The following is a 15,272-nucleotide window of genomic DNA, read 5'->3' as shown; positions in this document are numbered from 1 at the left end:
GGTAAGGGTCAAAACCAAGACTAATGAGGGGAGGAGCTAATGAGAGACAGGTGAGACTAATGAGGGGAGGAGCTAATGAGAGACAGGTGAGACTAATGAGGGGAGGAGCTAATGAGAGACAGGTGAGAGTAATGAGGGGAGGAGCTAACGAGAGACAGGTGAGAGTAATGAGGGGAGGAGCTAACGAGAGACAGGTGAGACTAATGAGAGGAGGAGCTCGTAGACAAAACTTAAAACAAAATTTTGTTGTACTGCAAGAATATCTTAAAATAACATTGACACCTTTGATTATTGATTTATTTTGACCTTAATTTTACTTAATTAACTGTGTGTGTGTGTGTGTGTGTGTGTGTCTGTGTGTGTTGGTGTGTGGACCATGTCTGGTTTCTAGATCAGAGTCTTAGTCGTCAACAAACTGATGATCAGAGTCAGAGTCGCTGTCAGATGACAGGAGGCAGCACTAGACATCTGGATTTCTGAAAGAACAAGAGGAGGACACGGATGATGAGAGGAAGATGAAAATGTGAAAGAAGAAGGAGAGGAAGAAGGAGGAGGAGATGTAGATGAGGAGGAAGGGTGAAGAGGAAGACGAGAAGAAGCAGGAGATGAGAAGACAGACTGGAGGAAAAGAAACTGCAGAACTTGCAGTGAAGATTTTTCTAGTGAGAAACCAGAACTAAACACGAGGTGGCAGCACTGAGCTTGACCTCTGTGTCATTAATAAGAATCTGATGAGGAAGAAGAGAGAGCTTTACCTCTCCTGTTCCTGCTGAGTGGACTCATAACCAGGGGTCCTAGTGAGATGGCTGCGGTGTTTTCGGGGGTCACGTCCCTCCTGACCCGCCCATGGTAACCAGGGTAACAGTGCTGCAGGAAAAAAGAAATCAAAACCAATTATCTTGGGATTACGTTTGAATCACGGCTCAAATTTAAAGAAAACACCGAAAACAAAATAGCTTGAACACGAATTACTGGCACTAAGCAGAAAAATATAGTCCGAAAGGTTGACATAAAACCGCAATGAGCTGTGGTTACGTTGCGCGACGCTGCACTTGTTTTTATTTGTCCTTTTAGCGTATTAGCATTAATGCTAGCGATATAAAATGGTGCAGTGAGTCTGAAGGAGCGGCTCTTCTCTTCGGCTCAGACAACAAACAGCTGCGTTCAACCATATTTGACTATTTAACGATTTTAGAGTCCAACCGACACAAATAAGGGCGACTCCAGGAGACAATTTGGTAAAATGACACCGAAAAAACTCGCCGTTGTTGGAGTTACAGTAAGCCGAACATACCAAGACATTCTGTTCTTACCGATAAGACTACCGATATGAACAGTTCAATGTGCTGCTCCGTTAAATTTAACGGCGCTCCTTAAAGTGGCAGATCTGTGAATGGAGTGAATGTAAACAAACACTAAAAATGGCGCGTGTTGCCCACAATGCATTGCGCAACGACATCACCTTTTAAGCCCTATTTTAGCCACGATCTGGAAGGAACTAGGCACAATCATTAATAAACGAACCAGATCATATTTTGTCAATCGAGTTTTTATCGCTGCTTTCCGGTCTTCCTATTTGTCAGTAGGACAAATCGTTACGTAAAGTCTTTTGTTCCTTCTGCTACAGAGCGTATCGTCGTGGCGTCACAGCAAGCGGACGTCTCCATGGTTACGGCCGCTGAGTGTCAAAAAGTGACAGTTGAACACGGAGATTAGCAGCATTAGCTTCAGTCATCGGTTTTAAAACCGTCTAAAACTAGATTTAAAACAATGGGGAAGAGCTGTTGTGCGATTGACTGAAGCAGCCGAGTGAAAAAGCCGACGGATATACATTTTTACAGGCTACCGAAAGCCAAAGAAATGAGAAGTAGATGGATTGCTGCATTATGAAGAAACAACTGGAATCTAGGCATCGAAACCTGGTGTTGTGGTTCACATTTTCTGTCAGGTAATATTAATTTATCCTATATTTTTTGATAAAGTCATACCTCAAGTGACTTTTTTTAGCTAAAGTACACCACAGTGTTGTATGGTTAATGTCACTTCAGTAATGTTCTTAGTGTAAGCATATTTTATTTAACTACATTTATCATAACTGAAATAACCTAAAATTTACTTACACTAAAAGACCTCTAATTCACTTTTCCAAATCCATACTAGTTTGTGTGGATCATTGTTGAGTCCAGTTGACCTTAATTTGATCTGATAATCAACATAGCGGTCTAGCTGTATTCACTGTATTTCCACACGACAGTGACATCAGGTTTCATCTATTATCTGTTCATTTATTGAATCTTATTATCCAGTTATTTATTTATTTATTAGATTTCTACAACTATTGATCCTAATTTACTGATCTTGGCTTGTTTGTTTGATTCATTGACTGTGTGGGATGTGCGTGGAAAAGCTGCAAATGAATTATTACTGTTGGGATAAATCAGGTTCTCTGAATCTGAATCAAACGTACAGCCGTGCAGTCGTTGTTCCTGAGGAGACACAGGTGGACGTTACAGTGCAGGTAGATGGTGGTGAAGTTGGTGAAGGTGAACATCTTGAAGGAAAAGCGGGCCGCGGTGGAGATGCCGTTCTGAATCAGCTCCACTGTCCCGTCTGCTGGGTTAGGACACCTGGAAGACAGAGACATCAGGGTTACAACTAACTCCCAGAGAAGTAGGCTGGATAGTGTACGAGGTGGAAGGAGCTCCTTTACTCTGCAGAGATGAGATCCCAGCGCACATGGTAGTCTGCATTGTTGACCGGCGTGGCCCAGCAGGAGTCCAGGACGGTGGAGATCTGCTGCGAGTCAACCCCATCCGTCCGCACCTCCACGTACAACCTCTGGTTCATCTCCACTTCAATGTTGCTGCTACTCGCCAGAGAGAAGAGGAAATCGGCGTCCTGGTACGGTATCATTCTGATACGATAGATTCCCTGGCCAGAAGGAAGTCCCACAATGCTGTAAGAAAACAACACATACAGTGACCACATGTACAATTTACAAGACATCTTACAGCATTTTACCATTACGGTCCATTTCTGTGGAACTTTAGGTAACAACACTAAAAATAAGGAATTGATCAAATAAAACGTGCAGAGAGGACGAGGTTATTCACCTTTCTACGGGGTTGATGCCCACAGACATGGAAACAGCCTGAGTCAGAGGGTATTCACAGCCGAAATGCAGACTGATATTCCTCTCGCGGCTGATGAGGCCCTCGTGAGGATCCAGTTGACCCAGAATGGCGTTCTCGTATATGAAATGGGTTCCATTGCTCTGAAAATAGAAAATTTAAAAGGTGTTTGTCAGGGCAGTAATTATAGTTCAGGGGCCACGTATGGCCCTATAGGATCTCAAGAGGACCCAACCAGTAAGATAATAAAATTATCTATAATAAATGATAAGACAACTCTGACTACAACAGTGCAACCTACTGGACAAATTGGGAATAGCGGTTGCTTTTATAGAAAATATTCATTTAATGACTCTTAGGTTGTTTTTGCACTTCCATCCTGTGGTCCAGATTGGACCCTCAGAAAATTTGAGAACCACTGAAATAAAGTTTTCTGAACTGAACTGATTCAGTCTGCACTTATGCTGTGATAGTCTATAGAGCGTACCCTGAGAGTTGTCCCACAAAGCTGGTCCTCGTTGTCAAATTGGAAAACCAGGCGCCCGTCCAGGAGCGTCCCTTTGCACGAGTCATCCCGCAGATGGAGGACACTAGAGTGGAAGCCGGCTTCAAACAGCTGGCAGCGAGACACGGAGATGGTGCCTGAACTGCTGACACATGAGATCGAAGAGTCTGAAAGAGAGTCGAGAAAGAGTTTGTACTCAAACAATGCCGGCTACGCTGCAAATTAAATAGAGGATTTTAAGTAGATCTGCCCTCACCATAGCTCTCATTGTTGCGCCGTTGATGGTTCTCGTCGCAGAAGCAGCCATAGACGCCGTCCTTCTCGCCACACCACTCAAACTCGGTGCAGTTCTGATGTTCACAGGGATCTGAGTCAGCATCAGCTGCAGAAAGAGTGAGATAAAAACAAAGGAAGAAGAAAATGTTGACTTCTTTTGTCGTCCTCTTCTTAATCTTTCATTAGGGCCAGTGTAAACATACCACAATGCAAAGCAGAGCGCCACTCTGGGATGTCCAACCCCAAAACTGAGCAAGTTCTCTCATAGGCAGCGATGGCGGAACACAGCATGCCGTTGGCTGGAGTGTACAAGCAGAGATCGTAGACACAGGAGCTGAAGAAGGGCTGAGGGTCAGAATACAGGTGACAGGCACTGAACGGGCCACTGGTGTTGGTGATGACGCTGCAGAGTTCTGAGTATTCTTCAATAAAGGTACAGTCACTCAAACCATCACCTCCCTCATCGGTTGATCCACATCTAGGAACAGATATCACACATTTGATAGTGGGACTGAACTTGGACAAAAAACCTGCTAATTGCTCTTTTGCCTGTAAAATATTAAAGTACAGGATGGGTAAGCCAATTCTGTGATACATGTTAAATGTTTACTGGTTACCAGTTTAATACATTGTATTGTTTATTTTAACTATAAAAAGGTTAGAAAATGTCCTGTAAGTATAAGGGCTTTTGTCTATTCTCCCAGAATACCTTTAATATCTGGGAGTTTTTACAGTTTACTACATCTTATGAGGTATAATGTCTTAACTTTTAGAAGCCTTTTCAATGTTTCCAGTTGCCCGAACCGTGATTACTTTAATCCAAAGTGCACTAGTGCAAACGTAGAGTCTGCGTCATGTTTCAAAAGTTGATGTCACTTGTGTGTAGGATATCCCAGCTCACCCCGGCTGGCTTGTGGATGCCTTCCAACCATCTCCAAAATCGTCATCATCTTGTGCCAGCGTGCCATTGGGCAGGAGTTTGTCATCTTGAGAGTCACCGTTCAAGTTTCCGCACATCCCAACGACTCTGTTTGCACGGTTTTGACCCACTCTGACCAGCAAGGTGCTCAGGCCGTCAAACTGGACTTTTAGGTCAGAGGCATCAACCACTACATAGCTTCCCTGCACCGTCACCTGAGCTAATGTCCCTGCTGCGATGGGAAGAGACGCCTGCGTGCCGTTCACCTGGGAAGAAGACAGACAGGAGGTGAAACAGAGTAACTGCAGTTGCAGTCACCACAGGTGTGCAGCGTTGGGACAAGCATCCTTTTTCTTTTCAGCCTCTAGGAGTAAAGGTGAGTGATCAGTATTACCCTCTCTCTGACCCCTCGGGGTTTCACCCAAAAGTCATTCTGACAAACTTTCATGCTCAGACAAGGAAAAAATCTACTATAGGAGATAAGATGAAACTACAACATGTGAAATCACCAATGAAACATATTACATAACCCAGTCCAATGCAATGACAATTTATAGTATCCCCAAAGACACTTTTGAGCTACCTGTTTTAGTTTTAAAGACACAAAAAGACTCAAAGCCCCCGACGTAACACAAAAAATCATTTTTACAATGATGTCTACAAAAAAGATGAGAGGTCAAAGTCCTCATTGAGGCTAGGGTGACCGGTGGCCTCAAGGACATATCTAAATCCAATATCCCTTTCTCTGTTTGTGGTGTTTATTTGTGAGGCCAATATTGAAATGTAAAGGTGTGTTCATCTTGAAACTAAAAAAGAGTTTACCTTTACTCGTTTGTTGGGTCCAATCCTGACGTACACGTCTTCTGGTTGGTTTGAGAGGTAAATATCCACCGCCGACACAAAGGACACGCGGTTGTTGCCACGGTGATTGTTGGTGGCGATTACCCGAAATTGGGTTTCATTGGTCCTGTGGCTCACGCTCTCGGTGATGGTGTAGGAGCACGTTCCCTGGAAATGAGCCAGCGCTCCATCAAAGGTGACGTAGTGTGGGTCTCCCCACACGGTGCAAATGGGCAAAGTGTCAAAACAGCCCAGCTGTCCATTTCTGATGGTGCACTCTTGTGCTGGAGTGCAAGATGTAGCAGAGCAGCGCAGGTCATTAGGAGCGTGGCATTCACAGCGCTGGGAGCAGCCGTCGGTCCAGAAGGTCTCTCCATCCTGAAACATGGCAGAAAAATTAGACACTTTTAAAGTAATAACACAAATAAGACTGTGAGCCACGAAGAGGAATCCGTTACTTCCAAATGTTTCATCTTTAGCTTCTTCTCCTCAAATGTTCCTTTCAGATCTTGATGCAAGCAAGACCTATGACATAAGTTTTATCTCTTTCCTTCAGCCACTTTCCTTCAACATTTCTCATCCTTTCCTTTCATTCATTCCCATATTTCATCAATTCCCTTAAACAGCTGACATCCTTTCCTTTAAACACTTTACATCCCATCCATTTGACAATTCTCATCCCCTCCATCTCACTACTCTCATCTATATTTTATATTTTCTCAACAATTGCACATTTTATGTTTACATTCTTTTGTGTAGTTGCCACACCGTAGGCCTCTTTGAAAGGTAATTTCAATAATCGACTATGTTGCGCATGTCACAATTGACAATAAAAGTTGACTTAGGTCTCTCCTCCTCTGTTTTTCCCTCACATCCTGTCTACCAAGAAACCTCCTTTTAGGCGTGGTCTTTGTTAGTGAACTGTCAATTAACTTCAATCAGATCATTTTAGACAAACAACGGTGAAGTCACTTCAACGTATCTTACATTGTAGTAGAATCCATCATACTGGCAGCCACAGCTTTCCACAGGGACACAACTGGATCCACTCCTGCGGAAGCCTTCATCACAGAAACATCCCTCAGAGCAAACATGCTCACAGGTTGCATCAGTGCTATGGGCACAGGTTTGGCCACAGTCAGTACCACACAGCTCATAGTGGCTGTTGGCTGGACAGTCGATTCCTTAATAAGTGAGGAAGAAAATAACACTTTAAAAAATCTGAAGATGTTTAACTGCAACGTACCACTCATCCAAAGATCTAAAACACTGGATAACTCACTACAGGTGGTGTTCTGTCTCCAAGGGTAGATTTGGACATTAGCAGACTGACAGGCTCTGATGTACGTTTCGATGGCCCTGCACAGAAGATCTTGGCCTTGATTTCCCGACAAACAAACGTCGAACACGCAGTCACTAAAATATGGCGCTGGGTCCACCTGCTTGTGGCAGAAGCTGAACGGGCCGTCTGCAGCCTGAATCACCTCACACTGAGCTCTAGCAGGACCCTCATCAAGGCACTGGGGGCAGGAGGAACCACAGCCATCGCTGCACGTGTAGTTGCCGGGCACTTTCCAAGCTGTTCCAAACTCATGTGGACTGGTGACCATTGCTCCAGATGGAGTTCGGAACTCGTCATTGGGATCGCCATTAAAGTTTCCACATAGTCCACATGTTTGTCCTCTAAGGAAGATAAAAAAGAGAAAATAAATCAACTAGTCACGCAAGCACAACAGAAAAGTAGTCTGGTGCAACCATGGAAATATATTTAAATATTGAAGCAGTGGTTGTTGCCGCATGTTTGGAAAATGTTCGTTGTTTAACTTATTTTGAGCTCAAGTGATCAGCAGGTACCTGTAATCTGAAGGTACAGAAATAGACACTGTACTCGATCCATCGTACATGACACTCAGGCCGAAATCAGCACTGACAAATGTTTGAAATCCACTTCCGTAGATAGACACATGACTTCCATTCAGAAGAACTGGCAAGTTTTTTGTTATTCCGTTTACCTGTAGGATTGGGAAGAAAAAAAAAATTGGAACAACAAAATAGTTTCTTTTACTGGTAGAACCCTTGAGACCGATATCAATAAAAGAATATAAGGGTTTTATAGTAGTACACAGTATTATCTGATAAAATACAAACAGCAAAGAATGGATCTCTGGTTTTCAGGCTGTTTTCACAAAATTATACAAATCACAAATGATCTGGACATGGTTCAGCTCACCTCTACCGTACCAGTCCTGCCTCTGGACATGTGCACTTGATAGCCCCACACATTCACAAAAACATCAGCGACGATGGAAAGTTGAATCCCCGACAACGGCTCATTCTTGGCTTCCACAGAAAACTCTTGGAGACCACCAGTGGCGTTGCAAAGCGTTGCCAGGACATAGCGGCAGGTTCCCTGGAAGTCATAGGCATTGCGATCGAAGGTGATGTAGTGAGGGTCTCCAGAGGCGGAGCAGGTGCCGTGAGGGTTGGGGTGACAGCCAAACTCGCCCTCCACCACGCGACAGGACTCCTGAGGACCGCAGGAGTTGGGGGTACAGTGGACTCCCCCAGTGGTGCCATTACAGGTGCAGAAGCTCTGACATTGTTCACTCTCCCAGAACTGTTCGCCACCTTGTCGGTAGCGTCCTTCGTGGGAACATCCACATTCTGTAGGTGGGACACACTGGTTTCCATTGAGGACGAATCCGTCGTCACATTGGCACCCGTCCTGGCACAGAGCATCACAGGAGAAGGGGAACGAGAGGCTGGGGCAGGCCGAAGGGCAAGAACTTCCACAGAGTTCATAATGGCTGTTTAGAGGGCAGGTTTGCTCTAAAGAAAAACACAACAGTTTATTTAATGAAGTTATTAGAAAGTTATTAAGCTTGAGAAAAAGACCACGCCCATATGTTCTGTTTCCCATGGTGTTTCCCATGGTGTTTCCACTCTCTCTCTGTTTATCTCACTTCTCAGCCCAACCCCGTGTCTCTCTTCTCTTTTCTTCTGCTTCCATTTTTAATTAAAGGAACCAGGAAGACAAGGAGCTGAAGGTCCCTGAGATGTGGCCCCACCCTGGGTCTTCCTCTGTGGGTTCCTCTACCATCTATCATCTATTTGTATATTCTCTCCCCCTGGTGTCTTCCCTTCAGTCCTTTTTGTCCTATCCCCTCTAATCTCTTTTTATCCCATTGCCTCTACCATTTTCATCATATCCCCTCTGCCTTTTGCATCCCATCTCCTCGACCCTTTTCATTGCACCCCCTCCAACCCTTTTATATCCCAGAGGATAAAGTGGTAGAGGGCCACTACCATTTTTGTTGAATCCCCTTTGTCCTTTACATCCCATCCCCCTAACCCTTCTCATCCCATCTCCTTGACCCATTTCTTCCAGTCCCCTTTGACCCTTCTCACCCCTCCGTGTCCACCAATAAAACTTCTTCTTTGCTTACTGCATCCAGTTTCATTCCTCCACTGTCCTATGGAGACGCCGTTCTGTTGACACATTAGGGCATAATCTCTTAGGACCTCGCATAGAGTCGATGCCGGATCACTCGAACCCCTCAGGATGTCCACACAGATGTCCACCTGCTCCAGTGGGTCCACTGTGGCCCAACACGGTTGAAACGGCCCATGTGGTGAGCTGATAAAGCCACAGTACTCACTAGAATTATAATTGGTTTGAGGAGGATTATGATTCATGTTTTCTTCACAATGTGCCACTAAGGAACCATCTCGCCAACTGTCCCCGAACGCCTGAGAGCTATTGACCAGGACACCATTGGGTGTACGGAAGTCATCATGTGGGAGACCATTGTAATCACCACAGAGTCCACCAAGTGAACCGGTGTAGACTCCAGGGGCGGTGATCCGAACAAAGTGAGGCCAGACTGTCTGCACAGTTACACCAAAGGAGGTCTGAAGGATGATGCTGTGAATGTTGCTGTGGTAGATGCGAATTCTGTTGGAGCCAGAGATAAATGGAAGTCTGGTCAGCTGACCATTGACCTAAAAGACATTAAAAAAACTGTCAACTTTTCTGGGTGACAGGAGTTTTCGTTAAAATAACCAGAAAAAGAAAACAAGAATGAAAATTTTGATTTGTTTCAAGTGAGATCACAACATGCAATAAGAGGAGAGGATTAGGAGAAGCAATGGGGAATGAGGAAGGTGATAATGAGAAACAAGGAAGGAGAAGAAGGGGTAGGATGAAGGGATGGATGAGGAAGAGGAGATGGAGGACGAAAAAAGAACAAGGAGAAAGAAGAGAAGTGGGAAGATGTAAATGAGAAACAGAAAGAGTAGGGGGAAGACATCAGCTACAATTATTCAATAAAATTCCTTTTCCTAATGTTCCTAAGTGTTCCACTAAGAGCAAGAGAAACCAGAACTAAACACTAGATGGCAGCACTGAACTGAAATTACACTTATTTATATTAAAAAATGTAACCAAACAAAGCTCCATTCAGTTTTAAAGGGTTAACTTTCTCTGATGTGATTTAAAAATCACTTTAAATACAGTATAGATTATTTATTTACCTTCACGTTGCTGCTGTTTGACATCTCAATGGAGACTTCTGTTCCCTCTGCCTCAAACTTCATCACTCTGGCAAAACCCTGCTGACCTCTTGGCTCTTTCTCTGCAGTCACCACAAAGTGTGGGTGACTGGACAGTCCCATTACTCTGGTGAGAGTGAGTCGACATGCTCCGGGATACTGGTACGTGAGTCCATCAAACGTATGATAGGACCCCGGGCCTCGTATCCAGCAGGTGGCGTAGCTGTTGGGTGTGCATCCCCTTGCTCCTTCCTCCACACTACATTTTTCATATGGGCCGCAGACATGGGATTGGCAAGTCATGACACTGTGACTGCAGCTGCAGAGCCTCTCACAGTTGTCGCCGAGGATTACTGTTTCTCCGGAGGGGTAGTAGAAACCCTCGAAGCTGACACCACACTGATCATGGGGGACGCACACCCCACCACTGAGGATGAAGCCTGAATCACAGACGCAGCTTTCCTGATTAGGAAGAGGGCAGTTTTGGGTGGCATTGGGGTTGACACATGTCGGTGGACATCCTGTACCTGAAGACTCAAAGTGGCTGTTGGCAGGACAAGAAATTTCTGCACAGGAAAAAACAAACAAAAAAAAAACAACAACTTGATATTGTGCAGATGTTACCTTAAGAAAATATTCTGAATGACTGAGAGACGTACCACAGAAGCCAGGGCTCCTCCAGCTCGGTAGCTGGATACCGTTCTGCTGACACTGACTTGCGTACACATTCAGGGCTTGACACAGAATGGGCTGGTACCCTCCTCCTATACACAGATCAAACACACAACTCTCCACAAAGGTCTGTGGAGGAAGTTGTTGGTGACAAGCAGCGAAAGGTCCATAACTGCTCTGGAGGATACCACAATGGGCGTCATCGCTGTACAAGGCACTTTGACTCTGAGAGCATGAAGCACAGTCGTGGCCTGCACACTGGGCCTCACAGTCTGGTTCATCGCCCTGTGCCTTCCAGCTGTTTGCAAAAACCACATCTGAGCTCACAACCTCACCATCGGGGGTTCGGAAGTCATCTTGAGGATGATTGTTGAAGTTTCCACATAGGCCGCATGTTGCATTCTGGTAAGTGTAGGGCACACTGATCTGGACATAGTGGTTAGTGTCATAGGATACCTGTAAGCCAAAGTCAGTGCTGACAACCACAGAAAAGCCTGACTGGTAAACCTGGACGGTGCCATTGCTCAGAGAGAATGGAGTGGCAGCAAAGTTTCCATTAACCTGTAAGCATAAAAAAGAGGATTAGAATTAAATATATGTACAAAGCAAACACAGAGGAAATTGTAAAACCCATTCTCTAATGCGAACCTTGGCCTCGCCAGGACGTCCTTTAACAAGCTCAATGGTTTCATTGTACACATTCACTCTGACCAGTCGGGTCCAAGAGACACGAGTGCTGCCTCTGTGCTCGTTCTTGCCCTCTATCCTGTAGTAGGGCTGCCCCATGTTGCACTGCTCAGAGAGAACGTAGGTGCAGGTGCCTTGAAAGTGAAACGCAGTCCCATCAAAGGTGTAGTAGTGTGGATCGCCGCTTACGATGCAGGTGCCCCTCTGCACCGTCTGGCAGGAGTACTGAAAGGAAGTCGGCTGGCAGATCTGGGAGAAAGTGCAGGGCTGGTTGTGACACTGCAGACCAGAGAAAGTGCAGGTACATTTCTGAGAACAGATGCTGTCGCTCCAGAATGTGTCACCAAGCTCCACAGCTTCACCTTTAAAGAAAATGACAACAAGGCAAGCTCGGTTACTGTTTAAACAACATGACCTGCTGATATGTTTGTGTCATCTTGTTGAATCAATGAGAAAGACAGGTGTATGTCCAGATTTTGCATTTTGTATTTTTACTCTAGTGGCCATGGGTATCGTCGTCCTGTTCTGGCCTCACCATTGAAAGTGCAGCCTCTTGATCCTTCGTCAATCCTGAAAGCCCAGCGACCGGGAATATTAATGTTGCTGCCGAGACTGAAAACGGAGTTGTTGCCTGTTGCATTACTTGAGAATGATCCAGGGACTCTTAAATGATAAGGAGAACCGATTGTGTCATATCCAACCTGGAAATACAAATGAATTGCTTGTTTACTTTTACATTTGCAGAGTGGAATGAAAAAAAAGAGAATATGTACCATCCTGACCGTTGTTTACACTTATGTGTACATAACAGCAGTTCAGAGTACCCACCCTTTTGGAGGCCCTAGGACAGATGCTGGACTGTGCCCCGACTGAGGACTACATTGTCCTGCTGGAGGAACTCAACACTCATGGGCAATGACAGCGTGACCTGGAGGGGCATGGGAGGAACGGCCTGCCTGATCTGACCCCGAGCAGTGTTCAGTTATTGGGCTTCTGTGCAAGTCACAGTTTGTCCTTAACTAACACCATGTTCAAGCATATGGTTGTTCATTAGTGCTCTTCACACCATGACCTAGCTTGTAGGTTTATGATTGACTTTGTCGTTGTATCATCTGACCTGCGACGTATGTTCTGGACACTTGAGTGAAGAGAGGAGCAGAGCTGTCAACTGATCACCACCTGGTGGTGAGGTCGATCAGATGGCTAGGGGAAGACGGTACAGAGACCTAATAGGCCTGAATGAATAGTAAAGGTCTGCTGGGAATGCCTGGCAGAAGACCCTGTCAAGATTGTCTACCTCCAGCCAAACTTCAACTATGTCCCGGGGACAGTGGGGGATATCGAGTGGCAGATTGGGGAGCTGTGTAGCTGGCTATCAGTTGGACTCTTTCCTGGTGAGGGTTGAACTCCGCCAGGGCTGCCGTTTATCATCAATTTCTAGGTGCAGCTGAATTTTGGAGGTTGTCAAGTTTGGTGATCAGTGGATCTCATCCCTGTTTTTTGTGGATGATGTGGTGCTCCTAACTTCATCGAACTACAACCTTCAGCGTGGGGGGGGGGGCTTATGACCTACACTGCAGCCACCCACCTAGCTCTGGTTTCAATTTTTTATATCTATATTTATAGTCTGTGTTCTTACCTGCACATTATGAGATGTTGAGGCTATTATCCCATAGTTCATCAGCACAAATGAGTACTGGCCACCGGAGACCAACACTGCCTGGACTGTTGTTTTCTAAAAGAAAGAAAAAAAGATTTTATTGTTGTTTTTATAGTTCATATAATAATACATAAATCTGTTCATATTTTAAATGAGATTACTCACTGTTCCAGAGGATGGGTAGTATGCTACCTCGTACCATGTTGCCACCAAGACCAGTGTGGCGTTAAAGTTCACCCCTGGGAAGTACTCATTAATGTCGGCTGTAGCTTGTTGGAGAACACTGCCATTGTTGTACTGGTTGTAATAGACATGACCTTGGAGTCTGTTGTCAAAATCTGTCCAGAAGGGGGCGATGATGTCTAGTGATCCATTCATTGGAAACCGCTGAGGTATGTAGCTGTACCACGGGTGGTTAAAGGTCAGGTGTCCGTTGTGATTGACCTAGGAAAATAAAAATAGGTTTTAAGTTTTATGTTTAAATTTTTACAAAGGTTCTTATGTTGGAAGAGATTTGTAGGGGATGAAAAGTCCTGCACAATGTATAAAAGCTTTAAAAAAGACAAAAATATATGACGTACATAAATCACATTGTAGGACCGTCCAAAATACACAAAAGGCTGTTGCAGGATAATTGCAGGAGAACTTCCATCAAGTGATGGAGGGCTTTCTGTTCCTGAGATTGGGTAGAGGGGGCCTGGAAAGGACAAGAGCTGTTTTTAGCATTTCTAGATCACCACGCCAAACTATTAATATCCATCATCCAACAGGAATAACAAAAGGAAGGCACAGGTGAATACGAACTACCCAAAAAAACAATCAGGATTCTTGTGACTGAAAAACTGAATGCAGCCTAAATGCAATGATAATTAAGTGCATTATCTTATAACACCAGCGTGCACAGAGGCTTTACTATAGGTATAATCATAATATATATGCGTGTCACTGTGTATGTATGTTATTTATGTACAATGGAGACTAGCGTAATATTGAAGTATCTGGATTCAAAGAATTCAAATTAACTTTAACTTACCTGAAACCTGAGGAGTCACTCCAGCTATAAGACATAAAATCACACAATTAATTAGCATTAAAATAAGAATTAGACGAGATCAGTGAACACATTTATATAAATTCCTTTATTTATTTGAATTCTTCTTAATTAAATTCTTACTGATCATCCCCAAAATAAGTGCAGACAGCAAGATATGATTTTCCATTCTTCAAAAGTTTGAAAGTCAAACCTGCAAACATAAAAAATAAAAAGAGGGTTGAATGCATGTTGATCTGGATAATGCCGATGACTGCAATATCCAATAGAGCTAGAAGAAAATGCCACTGTCTTATATAAGTGTGCAAATAATAATATGAAAAAAAAATTACCTTCATGAGCTTGTTCGTTAGTTTTGTCTTCATCTCAAGTGCAACTGGAGACGGTCACACAGACTTTATATAGTAAAGAGGCTGGCACGGGTCCACAGAGCGTTTGTTTTATCAGGTGAGGTGTATCACACCTTAGAATCTACTGCTCCCTCATGATCGCAACTCATTCCTTTGGTCTCAGAGAACAATAAGAATTACATAAATCTCTTATGTAAGTGGTTCATCTACCAGCTCTCTTTACCTTCTTCTTCTGCAACCAGGTTTCTTGGATGTTTTTGGTCCAGGGTCATACACCAGCACAGCAGTTGTGGTGCATGCGCGCACATGTTATCCAGTTAAAAGTGTGATTAAGGTGTATACATGGCAGAGAAAAAGGATTTCCAATCTCATTATCCGAGTGTTTTAAATGCATAAGGAGAATTCTGATTTTAGTCGGCACTTAAATTGTCCAGCTGAAGTCTGAATAAGGCAAAATTAGTTGTTTTTTTGTTTTTCAAGTGCATGTAAACATACGGTGTGATCAGCAACAATTAAAGAATTTTTTAATTATAAAACAATGGGCCTCATGCAAGAACCATTCTTACGCACAAAGGTGATATTAAATGTTGCTTACGAATGATTTAGGTGAACTTGCTGCATTGAACTTTT

The 15,272-nt window shown here is 44.1% G+C and overlaps 1 protein-coding gene across 1 annotated transcript; it reads right to left on the bottom strand.

Annotated features, from left to right (window-relative positions):
* Nucleotides 1-321: 321 nt before the first annotated feature.
* LOC125022487 (alpha-tectorin-like) lies at nucleotides 322-14,709 on the bottom strand. The gene is made up of 25 exons (XM_047609174.1): nucleotides 14,625-14,709; nucleotides 14,416-14,485; nucleotides 14,275-14,298; nucleotides 13,823-13,938; nucleotides 13,407-13,685; nucleotides 13,221-13,316; nucleotides 12,117-12,282; nucleotides 11,543-11,943; nucleotides 10,882-11,455; nucleotides 10,205-10,788; nucleotides 9,118-9,673; nucleotides 7,902-8,500; nucleotides 7,526-7,683; nucleotides 6,954-7,354; nucleotides 6,659-6,855; nucleotides 5,654-6,049; nucleotides 4,814-5,097; nucleotides 4,116-4,390; nucleotides 3,893-4,018; nucleotides 3,619-3,803; nucleotides 3,114-3,274; nucleotides 2,711-2,956; nucleotides 2,468-2,627; nucleotides 756-867; nucleotides 322-476 (listed from the first exon to the last, which is right to left on the bottom strand). Exons 2-25 carry the CDS (start codon nucleotides 14,459-14,461, stop codon nucleotides 388-390), a joined length of 6,231 nt encoding a protein of 2,076 aa, XP_047465130.1. The 5' UTR covers nucleotides 14,462-14,485; nucleotides 14,625-14,709; the 3' UTR covers nucleotides 322-387.
* Between the last annotated feature and the right edge of the window lie 563 nt (nucleotides 14,710-15,272).

This window comes from Mugil cephalus, chromosome 16 (assembly GCF_022458985.1).
Source record: "Mugil cephalus isolate CIBA_MC_2020 chromosome 16, CIBA_Mcephalus_1.1, whole genome shotgun sequence".
Classification (NCBI taxonomy): Eukaryota; Metazoa; Chordata; class Actinopteri; order Mugiliformes; family Mugilidae; genus Mugil; species Mugil cephalus.
The sequence above is the reverse complement of the archived record's forward strand: the minus strand, read 5'-3'. Positions and strand labels throughout refer to the sequence as shown.